The sequence below is a fragment of the Nelusetta ayraudi genome, unplaced genomic scaffold (genome assembly GCF_046127955.1).
Source record: "Nelusetta ayraudi isolate G7.1 ecotype Tasmania unplaced genomic scaffold, CSIRO-AGI_Nayr_v1 ptg000082l, whole genome shotgun sequence".
NCBI lineage: Eukaryota > Metazoa > Chordata > Actinopteri > Tetraodontiformes > Monacanthidae > Nelusetta > Nelusetta ayraudi.
Genome location: NW_027466132.1, coordinates 237,501 through 254,649, shown reverse-complemented (window position 1 = coordinate 254,649; position 17,149 = coordinate 237,501). Strand labels below are relative to the sequence as shown.

At 45.7% G+C, this 17,149-nt stretch overlaps 1 protein-coding gene and 1 long non-coding RNA gene across 5 annotated transcripts in view; one reads left to right on the top strand and one right to left on the bottom strand.

Annotated features, from left to right (window-relative positions):
- Positions 1–17,149, top strand: part of eya4 (EYA transcriptional coactivator and phosphatase 4) — a 35,865-nt gene that overhangs the window by 11,215 nt on the left and 7,501 nt on the right. For 2 of the 4 annotated variants that reach the window (XM_076044585.1, XM_076044584.1), the window contains exons 3-11: positions 7,758–7,807; positions 10,182–10,303; positions 12,551–12,634; positions 13,071–13,148; positions 13,743–13,809; positions 14,156–14,298; positions 14,533–14,676; positions 14,811–14,893; positions 15,558–15,732. In XM_076044585.1, the coding sequence (XP_075900700.1) occupies positions 7,758–7,807; positions 10,182–10,303; positions 12,551–12,634; positions 13,071–13,148; positions 13,743–13,809; positions 14,156–14,298; positions 14,533–14,676; positions 14,811–14,893; positions 15,558–15,732 (946 nt within the window). Of the gene's footprint in view, positions 1–4,655; positions 5,079–7,757; positions 7,808–10,181; positions 10,304–12,550; positions 12,635–13,070; positions 13,149–13,742; positions 13,810–14,155; positions 14,299–14,532; positions 14,677–14,810; positions 14,894–15,557; positions 15,733–17,149 lie in introns of those variants that run through there. The other 2 variants (XM_076044587.1, XM_076044586.1) reach the window with 2 other exon arrangements.
- Positions 5,625–15,761, bottom strand: LOC142900345 (uncharacterized). Its single transcript, XR_012928883.1, has 4 exons — positions 15,633–15,761; positions 12,496–12,629; positions 11,720–11,811; positions 5,625–5,732 (listed from the first exon to the last, which is right to left on the bottom strand). It is a non-coding gene; the product is annotated as an uncharacterized LOC142900345 (long non-coding RNA).

Sequence of the window (17,149 nt, the reverse complement as noted above, 5' to 3'; positions counted from 1 at the left end):
CCGTGGCTTTGGCCAAGTGTCTGCAGAGCAGCAGTTTGTCACGACTGAGTCACCTGTAAACGTGACTCAGGTAAAAGATAATGTAATTTTATATCCCATAGAGCGCACTAAAGCTGTGACTCGTCGGGTAACTGACTCAATGAGTCGTTGATCTCAATTACTTCTGGTTGTGATTATCTGCACGGAGACACTCGGCCCTATAATTTGATAATAAGGTTTATGATGCATAAATGAGTGCCTGGTCAGTCATAGTGTTGCCAAAATCTAAGACATTCCTTGTGAGTTGTGTGTGTCCGTGTGTGTGTGTGTAAGCATGTGTGCGTGTCTGTGCGTTCAGCCTCAGACAGGTTTAGGTTTCTTCCAGTTGTTTTTTTAATCACTCTCATCAGATTAGCCGAGCAGAGGCAGTTGGGGCCAAACGCTTCACAATTAACAGCGCCAAACCATCCAAGACACACACGCACGCACGCGCGCGCGCACGCACACACTCAAAACACATCCGTCAGTGACTTTTCATTCGTCTCCGCTGAGTAGAGCTGCAGTAAATCGTGCCTGTGATCCCCTCGCTGTCTGCAACAGTGAGGAGCCAATTTAAATGGCAGGTATGAAGACCACCAGGACGAAGCGAAGGTGGAGGAGGAGGAGGTCAGCAACTTAAATCTCTTTTCTCCTCCACTGCTCTTCCTCCCCAAAGTAATTTATGGTATTCTAAAGATAGTAAGTAGCCCTAAGACAAAAAACACCCAACGCCTTTCTCCTCCAGTGTGATAGAAGACCATTAGCATCACTGCTGGTTCTGATGTCCACTGTTTTGTTTGTTAGCCACTGGAAACATGGAAAAGAAGGGATGTGAACTTGTCTTCAACTTTTTAACCCCCCCCCCCGCCCTCGCCTTGCTAAACAGCGCTAAATCCTTGCGCTAGCTCGGAGCACAATTCCGCTGTTGCTCTCTAATTTCTCATGCTGTTCACGTTGTGTTGGGTGCGGGTTGGACGCGGAGGTCATCATCTAAGTTTAGTTTTTTGTTTTTCTCCCCTCCCAGGGGGATTTGAATACAAAGGTTTCAGTGACAGGTGATACTTGTGTGCGAGCGCGCCGCTATTCCTGCTTCCTTCCAGCAGCTCTCGGCAAATTCTCTTGCACAAAGACGGTTGAAGAACCTTGCGGCGGGCCAGGAACAGGAAGAGTACCTTTTCACCGAGACGCCACCGCCACCTCCCACTCTGTAGACTCACTCTATTCTTCTCCTCTCTCTCTCTCTCTCTCTCCTTCACTTCTTTTTTTTACCCTCTCTATAGCTCCCCTACGCCTGAAAAAGGGGCATTTTTGGTCGCATAAAGAGAGGGATAGTTTTACACCTCCCCAGGCTGAGGGGAGGGGGGCGGAGGAGAGGTGGAGGGAAGGAGGGATGGAGAGTGCAGTGAGAGGGGGAGGGACGGAGGGAGGAGGCCCAACACAATGTATTTTACATGAAAGGACGCGGATAGAGTTACCGCAGCGATAGCCACTCACACAAATAGGGAGAGCACAGAGCTTTGGGCAGTGGACAGGTAAAGGTGTGTGTGTGTGTGTGGGAAGGGGCGGAGTGTGGGAGAGAGGGGGGGGGGGGTGTGGAGGATGGTGGAAGGTGTGTGTGTGTGCGTGCGGTGAATAACATCCTTCATGAGTGTGTTATGTGGTCGACGCGCAGCAGTCGATGTCAGAAAACAGGGATGACGGCTGGATGATCATGTTGCACAGGTGTGTGAGTGTGTGTGTGTGTACCCTACGCTTGTTCCCATATTAGATATTACATTTTCATCCTTCACTTTAGTGACTTTGACGTAGCAGTGCCAGTACTTGGCCTTCCGTTTACGGCCTCCAACATAAATGCTTTTCATCACGTAATTATTGGATTTCCGCTAAGCGTGATGCTCCGTTGGATTGCTGACGCGTTTGGAAGCGGACACAAACAAGGGCAGAGTGAACACCGGGACGGTGGTGCTGTCATTAACATAGGCGAGGTCCCGGTTCACTTTGTGACACTGTAAAAGTGTGAAGTAGAGCACGCAAAAGAAAAAGAAGGGTGGTCTCTTCTCATTTCAGGGGAGATCCTTGACAAACTCTCATTAAAACAGCAGTAAACAAATGAAATATATATACAGTAATGTGGTAGTTTTTTTTTTTTAGCCTTGCAAGCTTCAACTCAAATAGCAACATCACATGTATAAGACGTGATTATCAATCGTTCTCACTTATTCTCACTCACAATTGAAAAATGCAACCTTCCCATGAGCATGGCCACCCATCTCAAATTGTCCGTTTTTTTTTATTTAAGATATGATTTATTTCTGACTCAAGACAAGCGAGGTGGAGCGCAGCAGGGTCTGTCTCCATCTGTCCCACTGTCTGCTGAGTGGGAGATAAACTGCTGTTGTTCCACTTGAAGAACAAAGTTCCTCTCGAGGGCCTCTTAGGGTAGAGCGGGACGCCGCTGCCGCCGCCCCCCTCCCGGCAGACGCCTCTCAAACACTCCTAAAGTCAACAAAAACCCAAGCCGAGTCCTGTCGTTTAGCGTGCTAATGTGCCGCCCGCTTCCTCTGCTCACCTCACCGCTTCGGTGGACTCGCAACGGACGCGCTACCGGTTTGTTTTCTTTCTATCTCACTCTTTCTTTTTCGCCGTGTTTTGGGACGCCGGCCGCGCTCCCCTCCGCCGCTTGTCGCTCTGAAGGTATTTCGCCATTGGGGTGGTTGGTGGGGGTGGGTGTTTTTGGACGACTGCTTCTCCTGATGGGGTCCTGCCTGGCTAATAATAAAGTGCTTGAGTTGTCAAGCGCTTCCACAACACCCTAATCTGTCCTGACAGGCAGCGCTCGACGTAGGCCCACCGACGCCCAGAGCAGCTCGACATGCACCCACGACACTTTCACCAGTTTGGTCGGCACCGATGTAGGCGCTCGGGTCCCTGACAGCCTATCAATCAGGGTGTTTATTGGGATTTTGAGTGGGGGATGGGGGCAGGGGGCTAAATGTGGATGGTGCACAGTCGACAGTGGCCCCTGGATCCAAATTGGTCTCTCAGCTTGTGTACACTCAGCACCCCGTCCTCCTCTGCTTGTTTAACTGCAAACGCGCAGTAACGTTCAAACTGCGCCGCGTCCTATTAAAACGTTCATTTATTCAACTAGATGGATGGGCGGAACTTTGTTAATCCCAAGAGGGGAAATCAGGGGTTAAAATTAGGGATCTCAAGGGAGACTCTTCCTAGATAAACTAACCCAGGTAGCCCATGTAGAAGTACCCTTGAAATGTACCCTGTAATCACTATTGTTTAGTTTTAGTCTGTAAAATATTTCTGTTTGGTCCTGAAAAGTTTTGTGAACAAAATCCATATGCAAAAACCACTGGGCATGAAATATCACAGTATCCCCTTTCTTGTAGACGCAACTATGAGGGTTTGATTTTTAACAAATTGAGAACATTGACAAAAAATTACCACGAGTAAAAGGTAATATAAATACTGTCTGAGCTATTGTACTTGAAATAGATATATAGATAAATAGATAAACACACACACACACACACACACGTATGTATATATATATATATATATATCTATATCTATATATCTATATATATATATATATATATATATATATATACATATATATATATATACATATATATATATATATATATATATATATATACATATATATATATATATATATACATATATATATATATATATATATATATATATATATATATATATATACATATATATATATATATATATATATATATATACATATATATATATATATATACATATATATAGATATATAGATATATAGATATAGATATATATACATACATATATATAAATTACTCTTGGACTTTCTTGCTGGTATGAATTATTCAAATAACTGGTATACTTTTTCCCTGTTTGTGTGCGTTACACATCGGAAACCACAGTATCTTCAGTCGGAGTCTCGACCGCACCGCGGACGTTGTGGAGCGGCTGAGCTCCACTTCACTTGGTTTAGGGAAACAGACGTTCAACCGGTGTGGTTCCAATTAGCACGGGCCGAGTGTGTGGGTGAGACAGGGCACAGTGTGCGTGTGTATGTGTCTGTGTGCGTAAGGAGCAGCACGGTGTGACGTTTATGTCCTGGCCTGTGCTCTCTGCTCCACAGCGGGACACCGCTGTTACACCATCCCTACTCTTCGTCTACGGTTCCGTGGAGATTATCATGCTACCATCAGTCCAGCGCACACGCTCACACAGACACGTGCTTTTCATTTAAGGACTTTGCATCGCCCAGAAAAAAAATTACATCCAAACACGTTTCCATGAATGATCTTGACGGCTTGGTGTGCACACTTGAAGCTCATTCACATACATCTTTTTTTTTTTTTTTTTTTTAAAAAAGGCTAATAAAGAGAAGTAGAAATTGCACAAAACAAACTACATCTGCTTTTCGTTAGTTCTTGAAAGCTCTTTGTCCCTGCATATGAAGGTTGAGTAGGTCTGTATTGTGAGTGACAGCTGGGAGAGGAAAGAAGAGAGAGAGAGTTAGAGAGAGGGGTAAAGCTGGAAAAAATGGTGGGGAGGAGGAGGAGGAGGCAGTGGAGGAGGGCAGAGAAGACGAGTGAAATGCTGGGCCAGTGCAGGAGTGGAGGAGGACAGACGCTGTGCATGGATTCACCTCAGCAGGCAGAGGAGTGCAGCGTGTGAGCAACTCCACTCTTCTCTCTCTCCTCCTTCTCTTCTCTCTCCCCGCCCGCCACTGCCTTTTTGGCTCAGAACGAAAAGGGACAGAACGGCAAAGAGGGAAGCAGAAGAGTAATGCGACGCAACTCTGTAGAGCAGAACTGAAAACATTTTTTTTTTTTTTTTTTGAAAAAAACGTAACAGCCCAGGGTCGGAGAGCCAGTGGCAGGTAGAGCGGCAGGAAGCTGCAGTCTGGGCAACGGTCGTGTGGGTTTGTGTTGGTTTGTGTTAGTTTTGGGGGAAAAAACCCGAGTGTTTGGACCGTGTGGGACTCTGTGATGTTGCGCGAGAGCGCAGGACTGAGCTGATTACACACTGAGGTAAGAGCTGCTTTCAACCTCCTTTTTTTTTTTTAATGACTTTGCACGTCGGTTGTTGTTTTTGTTGCTCAACACATTTTTTTTCTTTCGTTACTGCCTTCAGAAAAATATATTTGATGTTTATGAGGTGGTTGGCTGTTGTGTTAAACGCGTCTCAGCATGCTTAAATTGGGAGCAGATCGAGGTTAGTGGGTTATGATGACAGCAGCATCTCTTTGCCCGGCGATTGTGTGATTGAAATGTAATCATTATCAAAATTGGATAAAAAAAAAAAAAGCTACAATTTCTTATGTTGAATTGTTTTATGTTGAAATTTATTTAACGCAAATTATTTTGTTCTCTCTAGTAAATCTGTTTTTTACAGTTATTGAAATTCACTGCAGTTTTTTTTTTTTTTTTTAATAAATCAATAGAAGCCTTAAGCATCAGTCTTAAAAAATACACAACATAATTTTAAGGCCAACATTTAACATTTATGTGGATGCAAGTGTGTGTGCGCCGCGTGTGTGTGTGTGTGTGTGTGTGTGTGTGTGTGTGTGACTATACCTGGTATCAGATATCCCTTTGCAAATGGGCTGGGTTAAAACCAGAAACACGTAGAGCTATTTTTCCTCTTTGTCGCATTCTCCAACTCATTTTCTCCTCTTCCTCCTGCTGGCAAACCATAAAAAAAAAAACGGTTGCTGACAGGTAACAGTTTCACTCGTTAAACGTTACTCGCATTTCTCTCGCTTGGCCTGTTTTTCGGAATAGATGTACAAAACAAGTAAGCACATCGAAAACCGTCCCGAGGACGTTACTGACTCGCACCCGCTGTTTTCTTATCACCGCATTCACAGGTCAAATCCGGCCTCCGTTTCGTGTGTTTGGTCCGTCAGGTGAAACATTTTATCAAGTGACAATGCACACAAAGCAGTGTGTGATTCCCTAAAATAAATCATTGTTGTTCGTGCTAATTATCCAGGGTACCTGTATTTACCCCCCAGGGAAACCCTGGGCCGGGGCAGCTTGTGTGCCAGGTCCGTCACCCAGCCAACAGGGTCATAGGTCACCCCATTCAAAAGGCTCAGATGACACAAATGGGTCCTTCAGGCATCCCAGCCATCTAAGATTACATTAGGAAGCTCTTTGTTTTTATATGTATTTTGTTTTTTTTTACTGTAAGACCTGCAGAGGCAGGTCACAGCGAGTTTTCTCCTCAGGAATCTTCAAAATATTCACGGTCAAAGTATTGAACAACTAATAATAAACAGTTGGTTTTCCTGCCTAGCTGCAAAAATGAATGAAAAGTCCCCACCGCACTGAGAGAGACGCAAGCGACACGGAGAGGCCGAAGCCCAGAGAAAGCGTTGCGCGGATGAAGCACAACCTTAAAAGCTTTGGCCGATCAAAGCCTCGTGTTTTTACAGATCAAGTTGAGACAGAAACAGTCCCGGTTGTGTGCCCCCACATATGTGTCTGTCTGTGTCTGTCTGTGTGGTGTCTATGTGTGAGTGCGCGCACGTGGAGGCTGCGCGAGAGCCCGCATGTGTGTGTGTGCGCGCAGCCGCGCGTGTGCGTTTACATGTGGATTGCAGTTTCTCACGGCCGCGCCGCCGATGTCGTGAGTGACAGCCTTGTTAAATTTCAGCAAAGCATGAAACGCGACATGAAAGTGGCCTCTGTGCGTGTGTGTGCGCGTGTGTAATCTATATGAGGGCACCGTCTGACCTTTGACCCCTGTCTTAAACAGCTAAGTGCTGACTCTTATTCGCTCGCAGCAGGATTTCCTAATCAGAACCATAACTGCACAGCACACGTCCTGCTTTAGTGGTTACTTTCTTCATATACCTGCCTTGTGATTGGTTTAATCTGCTGACTGTGTGTGTGTGTGTGTGTGTGTGTGTGTGTGTGTAGGTCAGTGTGTGTGTTTGGCACCTCACGCGTGCCCTACACCTTGACAGTGTGTTGACACAGTGATTACGGGGCAGCTGGTACACATTGGCCCCTGGCTCCGCCCTGCATTTACTGTTCTAATTAGTTCCTGTTCCAAAATAAGAGGAAGGAATTTTAATAGAGAACCGCTGTACCGCCACCGTCTCGCGCCACAAAACCCAATACCGCCACATAAAACCTGACAGTGTTTTGAGGCGGAGGAACGGCGCTAAAGAAGAAGGAGTGATGTTTTTGGGTTTTTTGCCTTTTTGAAAAAAAAAAAAGTCTTTTGGGGCTGCGCTGACTGACGTGAACAAATGCACGCTCCCGCGCCAAGGCTCCGCCTGCCGTCCCCCGGCGGCCCGTTAAAGGGTGTGGAGTGAGGCCCCATGACCTAACATGACCCAGCCGTGACCCTTCCGCCCTTTAAGGGGGGTGGGGACGGGGGCTCAAGCTGCGCACGGAACGGGGTCGTGGGTGAACAAGGGAAAGTTAATGCTAAGACGCCGGTTAGCGCTTCTGTGGCGGCCGTTCCTGCAAGTGCAGGCGTGCAGTCAGCTCACTGATTTGTGATTTCTGAAATTGTTTTTTCTTTACCTACAATTATAAACAATTAATTTAAGGGAGCCCATCTTACAGTTTTGACATGAACATTAGATTGACACATATTTTTCTAAGGCTGTGAGATCATTTTATTGCATGATACAATATCTTAAAATGCACTGAATGTTCGTTAACATTTCCTCTGCTCTGCTTTCTCTGCAGGTGAAAAAATCACTCAGTGAATCTCATGATCCGGACCCCTCAGACACAAGGTACTCTTTTTACTAGAGAGTGTGTGTGTGTGTGTGTGTGTGTGTGTGTGTGTGTGTGTGTGTGTGTGTGTGTGTCCATGTTGCAGAAATAGGAGACTGCATTGGGTTTGAGGTCATTATCCACGCAGACAATTTCCAGCCATAAAAGAATAATTGGGCTAAAGCTTTTACTTCTGCAACTGAAGCCCTTTCTGATGTCACCAGTAGCCCTATGCCTCATAAGACCTCCCCCATGTTTGTTGGAATGCCCCCAGTCAGGTGATGGCTCCGCCCTCTGAGACCACCTTGTTCTTGCACACTTGCAAACATGTGGAAGGTCTGGCAGCTGTGTGCTGTAAACAGAGGGCTAATAACGCATTTTTCTTTGAGATCCACAAGCCTGGCCCAACAAGCCTTTGATGAAAAGATAAAGATTGGAAAATTGGTAGAATACAGGACCTTCAGGGCTTTTGGACCTTTGTAAATCAATTTAAAATGTAATGGCTTTTTTGTTTTACTTGGCATTTCAGACTGCATACAGAATTATTAGTTCAAACATGAGAAACCCTGACTCGCTGGCTGTATTTATTGACATAGCAGACTGTATGTCACACTAGGATGCCGCATATTTTCTTCAATGACCAGACATGATGTGAAAAGCAGAGGGGAGTTTATGAAACACCAACTCCTGCCATCGCCCCGAGAGTCGTGAAATAAAAAGGGGAGACTGAATTATTTCCTGCTGTTGGGAGACAAAAGTACGGATAAAGAGGAGGGGGAGGAGGAGGAGAAGGCCATGGAATGAAAATAAACTCTAAAAGTTCGTCCCTGTTATTGCCTTTTGCAGCAGACATGCTTAAAGGGCTTCGTTTGATGTCGGGCCTTGGCTCAATATCTTGTCCACTATTATGCATTTGTTGATGTTAAAACAGAGATCTCTGTTTACGGTTCAGAATGTACAGAGGATGAATGTTCTACCGGAAGATTTTTTTTTTTTCTTTTCCCATTTTTGATAGACAAGAGTTGTTTTAGTATGTTTTTTTTTATTTTGTTTTTGTTTTGTTTTTTTTTTGCCGTTGAAGGCCCTGAAGTTTCCCGCTGGAAGCCGTGTGTTTATACCTGTCAGTCTGAATGTGGGTTGCAGTCATGTGTGATGATGCTATCAGCCCATAGCATTGGGATGGATTACTTCCAGACCGTGACTGACACACACACACACACACACACACACACACACACACACACACACACACACACACACACACACACACACACACACACACACACACACACACAGAGTGATAGAACGTCAGCCCACACCGTTCTGTAATTCTTCCTCTGTCTCCGTCAATTTTCACTTTGATGTCTCGCACAAAAGCACAACTATGAGCGAGCTACGGGCGGCACGGGTGAGAGCACACACACATAAACACACTCAGGATGTCCACTTGAGCTACTGAGTGCACACAAACTGACTCGCTACATGATAACGACGTGAAGTAGCACCCTTGTGTATTGTGCAGTTCATTACGCACAACCTAATAACGTTGTGTTGCCGGCAAGCTGCAACACAGACATGAACAGTAGGGCCACCGTAGAGTATGCCGCAAAAGTTGCAGAGAATGACACAATAAAGTTTTGCGTCATATAGAAGCAAATTTTGGTTATATGAGACATCTCAAAAAATCTGAACGATGCCTCTTTCCGACATTTTAGTTGCTCTTTTTTTTAGCCACGATAACAGGATTAATCGGACACAGAACTGCTAAACAACTGCGCCGTTCATTAGCGATACAAAAATTGAGAATTTGTGGTCCGCCATCTGCTGGAATTACTCAGTAACATAGGTAGTGTGTAACAGGTATTGAGTATGTTCGTAACCCAGCCAGTTGCTTAGACCGTGTTTATCTCAGACCTTGTACACAACTCCGCCCATCTACTCACACACGCACGCGCACAGCCACCACCTTATGTGCTCTTTCGTGCAAGTCATGCATGTGAAACACACTGCAAAACTGAAGCACGTTGGCAGGCCATGGGTTTGTATTGGAGCCCAGAACTGCACAGACACACGCTGTGCTCTCTCTTAAATAGGCAGCAGACCGGTAGATAATGTCCAGTGCCTGCAAACACACACTGGCTATCGCTTGCTGGCACAACGAGCGCTGACATTACTGCATGTGCTCACATGTGTTTGAGTGAATGTCCGCGGACGCGGTCTTTCGCTGGACGTGTTCGCTGGGGCCCCCCGAGCACAACAACACGCAGAGGTGGGGGATTCCCAGCTGTGGGAGTGCACGGCCATCGCTCTGGTCCTCATTCAGAAATCACAGCTGTCTCATTTTCTCCCACTCCCTCCCTCGGTCTCCCCGTCCCCCCCCTCCCTCCCCCGCAGGTCTATGGAAATGCAGGACCTAGCCAGTCCTCATAACAGCGTGGGAGGTGGAGATTCGACAGGCTCCAAGCTGGACAAGAGCAACCTTGGCAGCCCTTCCATCACCACCAATGGAACAGGAGGTGAGGAGGCAGGACAAGTTTTATTGCTGCAGTCATGAATAGTCAATTGTGTTTGGTGCTTTCGTCCGCACTCTCGTTTCTTTCTTTCTTTCTTTCTTCATATTTTTACATTCATTTAGTATCCATGTGTATGTACGTAGGAGTTATAACCCTCAACATTAGACTGATATTGTGCTATTCTACTACTTCATAAAAATTTAAACACTCACACATTTTGAAGGGGAAATCATTGTATTTGTTCACCACCATCACTATTGAGTTTTACCCAAATGAACCAACTTTTATGTCTTTAGCCTAACTCACTCGGGCATATGGCCGCACATTTTGGGCCAATTCAGAGCTATGATAAATTACTAAGCCCTATTTTGTTGTGATGGTTTACTGGCAAACATTTACCCCAATAAAAAGAATCTCCACTTTTATGACGATAAACGGAAACTTTTAACTGGCAATATAATTATTAGAAGATGATAAAAAATTGGTTTAATTAGGGTCTGAGCAAGAGATAAAGTAGGTGTGCATCCTATGCTGATGCTTGCTGACACACTGCTTACTAAAAGCCTTGTTTAGATCACATCACTTACTCGTTGAACCAGCAAGTCCAGTTTTCGCACAGAGCAAATCGCAGCCTGCCGAGGGGTTCGATGAAATGTCACACAAACCGTCCACAAGAGTTGAAGTGAAGAGATCTTCAACGTGTGTCCAGATAAACCATTTCCGCAGAGCTAATCGAGGCACAGGGAGCACGAGCACGTGCACCCCTCCCCGAAAAAAATAAAAAAGCGCTGGCAAGAGTACTCGAGCGAAAACCGCCAGAGAATGTGCATAAACACACAGCGGAGCGCTTCTGCTCTCCTTCCACAAACCACTTGGCAAACTGCGTGTTTGAGCATATAGAAGTAAACGCCAGGCCAAATTCCCACTGGAAACTATTCCCTCTTACAAGAGCATTAAAGTGTCTCGGCTCTCGTCCGTGTCAACACCAGTGAGCCCCCCCTCCCCTCTGTTCCCCTTCATTTTTTCCCTCTTATTTTTTGACTTTGTCTGTGTTTCTCCTCACTTTGTTCTCCCCCTTGTCTGACGGCCGCGATCCAGTTCTGACAGCGGCGGTTTTGATGTAACAGCGCTGGATGCGAGTGCCATCCTTTGATCCATGGCCATTTTAATGAGAACGGGGAGAGAAACTTTAAATAGCAATGCAATGGAAAAAGTGAGATACGGCGTCTCTGTCAACTCAGCGTGTCAACAGACGCATTTCTGCTGAAATAGCCGGGCTCCTCGGGACGGACTTGACTCGCAATGCTAGAGCACATTAAATCATTTATGATGAGCTCACAGCTAATGACTGGAGCAGACATGGCCATGGCCACATGTTCGCCAAGCCAAAACAAACTACATACCCGGCATTCTCCTCACCTGACATCAGCGAGAGGCTCTGGCCTGCGGGCCATCTCCATGGCAACTCATTTGTCTTCATTAGGGCTCATCCGGTGGGTTTTTGTGGCTCCCTGAAGGAGTTAACGGAGTAAATTAAGTCTGCAGAGGGTCACTGGTGATGATGTTTTAATTATGATCAGAGAAAAAAGTAAAACGAGGAGCCAAAAAAGAGCCTCTTGTTGTATATTAATAATTTTTCAGAACAACTCTCCAGAAAGATAATTCGGGACCGAGCCCTGGCGAAAGTTATAAATTGGAACTCTTTTTCATACTTCCTGATGTAAATCAAACTGCAAAACATCCCGTGAACTAGCTTACGAAATAAGAGCGAACATGATGTACTAGGATGAACTAGAGCACAAGAACTAGCTAACGAAATAGCAAGTAGCTGGACACTAGATAAAGCTATGGCAGAAGAACTACCAGTAGTAAACAACCTATGAACTACATGATGAACTAGGACAAACAACAGTGCACGAACTAGCAAACAAAATAGGAACTAACTAGATACTAGAACAAACTACAGCAGAAGAACTAGCAAACGAACTAGGAACTATACCATGCACTAGAATGAACTACAGCACAAGAACTAGTTTACAAAATAGGAATGAGCTACCTGAAGCTCACATCCATAAAAACTCACGTTAAATCAAATCCCGTTTAAAACATTTGTATTTTATTTTTTTATTGTATTTTTCAAAAAAATAAATAAATAAATAAACAGTACGTACCGTGTATGGTACTCTTGTACTCACCTCTGATCCTCACAGTCTTGTCTCCCCACCATTTTCCCACCTTGCACTCCTTTAGGTGAAAACATGACAGTCCTTAATACTGCTGATTGGCTGCTGGGCTGCAGCAGCCCGTCCCCTGCTGCAGGCTCCAAAGACTATGGTACACAAGTGCATGCGTGTGAATCCATGTCCAACAGAGTTGTGTAAAATTCAACAGCAATTGATTGCCATAAGGTTTCTGGGGTGCCAGAGTTTGCGGTGTTTTGATATGCTACGCTTGCATGGTTTGCAAAGTGACATCTACACTGGGAAATAATGCAGATTGACAGAGATTTGGCTTGAGCATCATCATGCATAATATTTTTTTTTCATTTGAATGTTTAGGTTATTTTTATTTATTTAGTTGATAAAAGTGATAATAAAGACTGAAAAAAAGGGAACCCAGCAAATGGGATTTTTTTTTCCGAAACCGAGTTCCCTGGTGTGTGTGTGTGTGTGTGTGTATGTGTGTGTGTGTGTGTGTGTGTGTGTGTGTGTGTGTGTGTGTGCGTGTGCGTGGCCTGCATTTCACACATATCTTTCTTTACGTTCCGCAGTGAAAACAGAGCCTATGAACAACAGCGATACAGCCACAACAACAGGCGACACGGTGCTGGACACATACACGGGCTCAGGTAACACACACGCGCGCACACGCACACAGAAACACACATTTGTCTACAACTGAGCTCTGCAATATCCTATATTTCATCGGGAGAAAGGAAGAAAAAAAAGAAAGAAAGAGAAAAACCCGCCATGTCAATGTTGGTCAGCCCAGCTACGCACAAACACCATCATCCATCACAGCTCAGCGGTGGGCTTGTTGAAAGCTTTAATCCCATGAAGCATTGCCTGCCCTTGGATTACGTCATTGCAAGCCTGGCACAGGGGCGAGAGACTGGTGTGTGTGTGTGTGTGTGGGGGGGGGGGGGGTGGAGGGGTCAGAAGACGGTTTTAACAAATGTCTTTTCTTATTTGGACGCGCGCCCCCCTGCAGAGAGGGCGGGTTGAGAAACAGCGGGGTGTTTGTCAGTGCTGCGGTCTTACATCTCAATGACCGCAGACTTCATGTTTTACGATGGGGCCGCGCCGAGGGGGTCGCTGGCGGCAGGGGGTGGAGGGGGTGTAGCCTCAACTTCCTAAGCGAGTTGCAGAAAAGATTGTTGCTGACGCTTTACATTGATTGATTGATTGATTTTTTTTTTCCCCCATTGTTGCTCTTTGTTTAGTGGTCACCAGCAGTGGTTACAGCCCTCGTTCTGCCCACCAGTACTCGCCACCACTCTACCCATCAAAGTAAGTGTTCCAGTCCTCTAGCTCGCACGCGCACATACTCATACTGCACAGAAAGAGGTGTAAATGTACCTGCGACAGTCCTGCTGTGTCCTCGCTGACTCACTGACAGTTCAGTTCTTGCTTCCACTGCATGTAGCTGGTTTGTTTTGGCGTAGCGCAAAACTATTAACTCTAAATCTACCAATTTTTGAGATTGAAAAAAAAAAAATGTTGGAATGAAGGCAGTGTGATAGTTGCCTCAGATTCCCTGTTGGCAAATTCTGTGCGTGTGGCTACTTTGGTTTCTCCCACAAGGACCCTAAATTGCCTTTTTGCATTTTTGCATTTTTGCCTTCTCTGTTTTAAGGCCCTACCCCCACATCCTGTCCACGCCGACGGCCCCCCCCATGCCGACATACGCCGGGCAGCCGCAGTTCAGCAGCATGCAGCAATCCACCGTCTACACGGCTTACCCCCAGAGTGGACAACCATACGGACTGTCCACCTACGGTACGATAACGTGGGTGGGATGCAGTCATGCATCAATACGTAAAGTGCATCACCAGCTGTGTGCAAGAGCAGAGAAACAAAATTTTCTACTTTTGTCCAACACAGTTGCCAAATAAAGCACGACAGGGTGGCCAAAGGATGAATATTTAACTGATGATTTGATAAGCCTTTTGCATGTTCTGCTGCATCGCTGCATAACTAAACAGGCTTTCCTTTTCTGCCCGTCGGTGGCAGACCTCGGCGTGATGCTCCCTGGCATTAAGACAGAAGGCGGCCTGACTCAGAGTCAGTCTCCTCTGCAGACGGGCCTCAGCTACAGCCCCGGCTTCACCACACCTCAGCCCGGACAGACGGCATACTCGCCCTATCAGATGCCAGGTCAGCGTGAAACAAGGGGAAATATTCTCAGGCCTGTTGCGTTTTTGCGAGAAAATGAAAAAAATAAATAATTGAAAACCCTCCAGCCCAAGAGGGGTAAAATGCTTACGTTTCCACCTTCCTGTTGCCCCAAGGTTCCAGTTTCACTCCTTCCTCAGGCCTCTACGCCACCAACAACTCAGTTTCCAACCCCGCCAACTACACTGCCACACAGCAGGTACGTCACAATCTACACAACACCCGGCTATTCTATGAAAACCTCTGAAAAGAGCAAATAGAGTAATGTTTTTTGATTGAGTGTAGGAGGAGTTTTCCCCTTTCGTCCGTATTGTATTGGAGTAAAATACATGGGTGGAAGGATCAATCATTATGATAGATAGGACTGTTTACATGGAGAAAATCAGGGTTTGGCTAATGTGGTTGGGTGTGCACACACATAAAACAGAAAAGAAAAAACAATGGAGAATGAGGCTGATTTATCAAAGTGACGACAGTGAATGAAAACGCATTCTTTGACAAACATTACTGTCTGTACACTAGTGTGCGTGCAAGTGTGTGCTTGTGTGTGTGTGCGCGCACACTAAACTTTACAAGGACATGTAGAGATGGCTGTAGTGACAGCTTTAGAGAGTAGGCTCATAAAGAGCCCCTCTTACCCGCCCCAGTAAAATGCAGAAACACCAGGTTTTAATAGTCTTGGACATGTAAAATAGAGAATGAGGAGGGAATGAAAGATGACTGAATGGAGAGGAAACGCATACAGTCTTGATTAAGCAGTCACTTGAGATGGTTTTGGGGAAACATCACACATTTCCTTTCCATTCGTTTCCCTTCATTCTGTCTACTTTTTTTTTAACGGCCGCTTATGTTATTCTCCACAGGACTATCCCTCATACACGACGTTCGGCCAAAACCAGTATGCCCAGTATTACTCCGCCTCCACTTACGGGACTTACATGACTTCGAATAGCGTGGACGGCACGGGTACCACGGCGGCCTATCAGCTGCAGGATCCTGCCAACGTCATGACTGCGCAGGCCGCGGAGCTCCACCCAGGTTCGTAATAAGGGAGGAAGAACCTCTGCAATATATGAGATAAATTACAGGCTGTGGATTCATATTGGATAGATAGATAGATAGATAGATAGATAGATAGATAGATCACTCACAATCCTAGTATTTGGGAACGGTGTTAATTAAACGACAATATTTGATTCATTCATTCATCATTCATCTTCCATACCTGCTTATTCCTGAGCTCAGGGTCTCGGGGGTCTGCTGGAGCCTATCCCAGCTGTCATAGGGCGAAGGCAGGGTGACACCCTGGACAAGTCGCCAGTTCATCGCAGGGCCACATAGAGACAAAGACAAACAACCATTCACACTCACATGCACATGGTCAAATCCAAAACTGCCTTTCAAGCTAACTTCCTTTAACCGGAAGTTAGCTCACCTAGCATAGCATCTGGCCAACTGACTGATATGTTGACATTAGCCACGTAGGAGTGAAGTTGTGTTTTACAGAATTTATATGATACTTTGACTAGTCAAGACTAATCAAACCGAACTCAAATTGTGTTTTTACCTCGGGGTTTTCTTGGCTTTGACTCTGTGAGTCTGACTAAGGAAGTGTATCACAGACTTCCGTCAGTTACCGCCTCCCCTCAGTGCGACTCTCTCGAACTTTTCGTTTCCCTCCGACCTCTGAGTTTTGCCGGTAGGCAGGGTATCTGTATCCGTGTGCCGCCCCACCCCCACCCCCACCCCAAGCACCGTGGTTGAGAGCTAACAATAGCAGAGCCGAAGCTAACAACGCGCCCGCAATTTACTGCGCACTCCCGTCGTCTCCCTCCTCTGTTAAATCTCCGTGCCCCGCGCTTCGTCGTGAATCTGTCAAAAATAAAGAAATATGAATATGAATGGTACTTTTGTTTTTGGCTCCTCGGTAGCCTTTCGGCTGATCCGCCGCGCCAATTACTTTGAGTTATTAAGGCCAACGTTAGTGCGTCTCCTGGGATGAATTCACAGGCAGGTCGCCCGTGGGGTGCATGCAGTGAAGCCAGATCTGCAAGGAGCGCTCTTGCCCTCTCTGTCTTTTTTCTTCTTCTTCTTTTTTTTTTTGTTGATGCACCTAGTGAGGATCTGCACTTGCACTGTCAGGCAGTGGCGTAGTCTACGTGATACGCACGTATACGCCGTAAAACCACTAGAAAATGTCCCGAATTACTGTACAACCACGAAAAGAAATTCGCAAAGATACGCATCAATGTTGTTGTTGTTGTTTTACGCAACGTCTCAGCAAGTAAATGACTGTTATATATCTTGTGTTGCTTACAATACATTTACATTTAGACAATGACATCATCAGTCTTTCATGATCTCACATATATATATGTGGATGCATAACACTTACAGCATTACTGAGCGTGATGGTGCTTCCCTTTTAGTGTTGTTTTGAAGCCTGGAAGGCGGG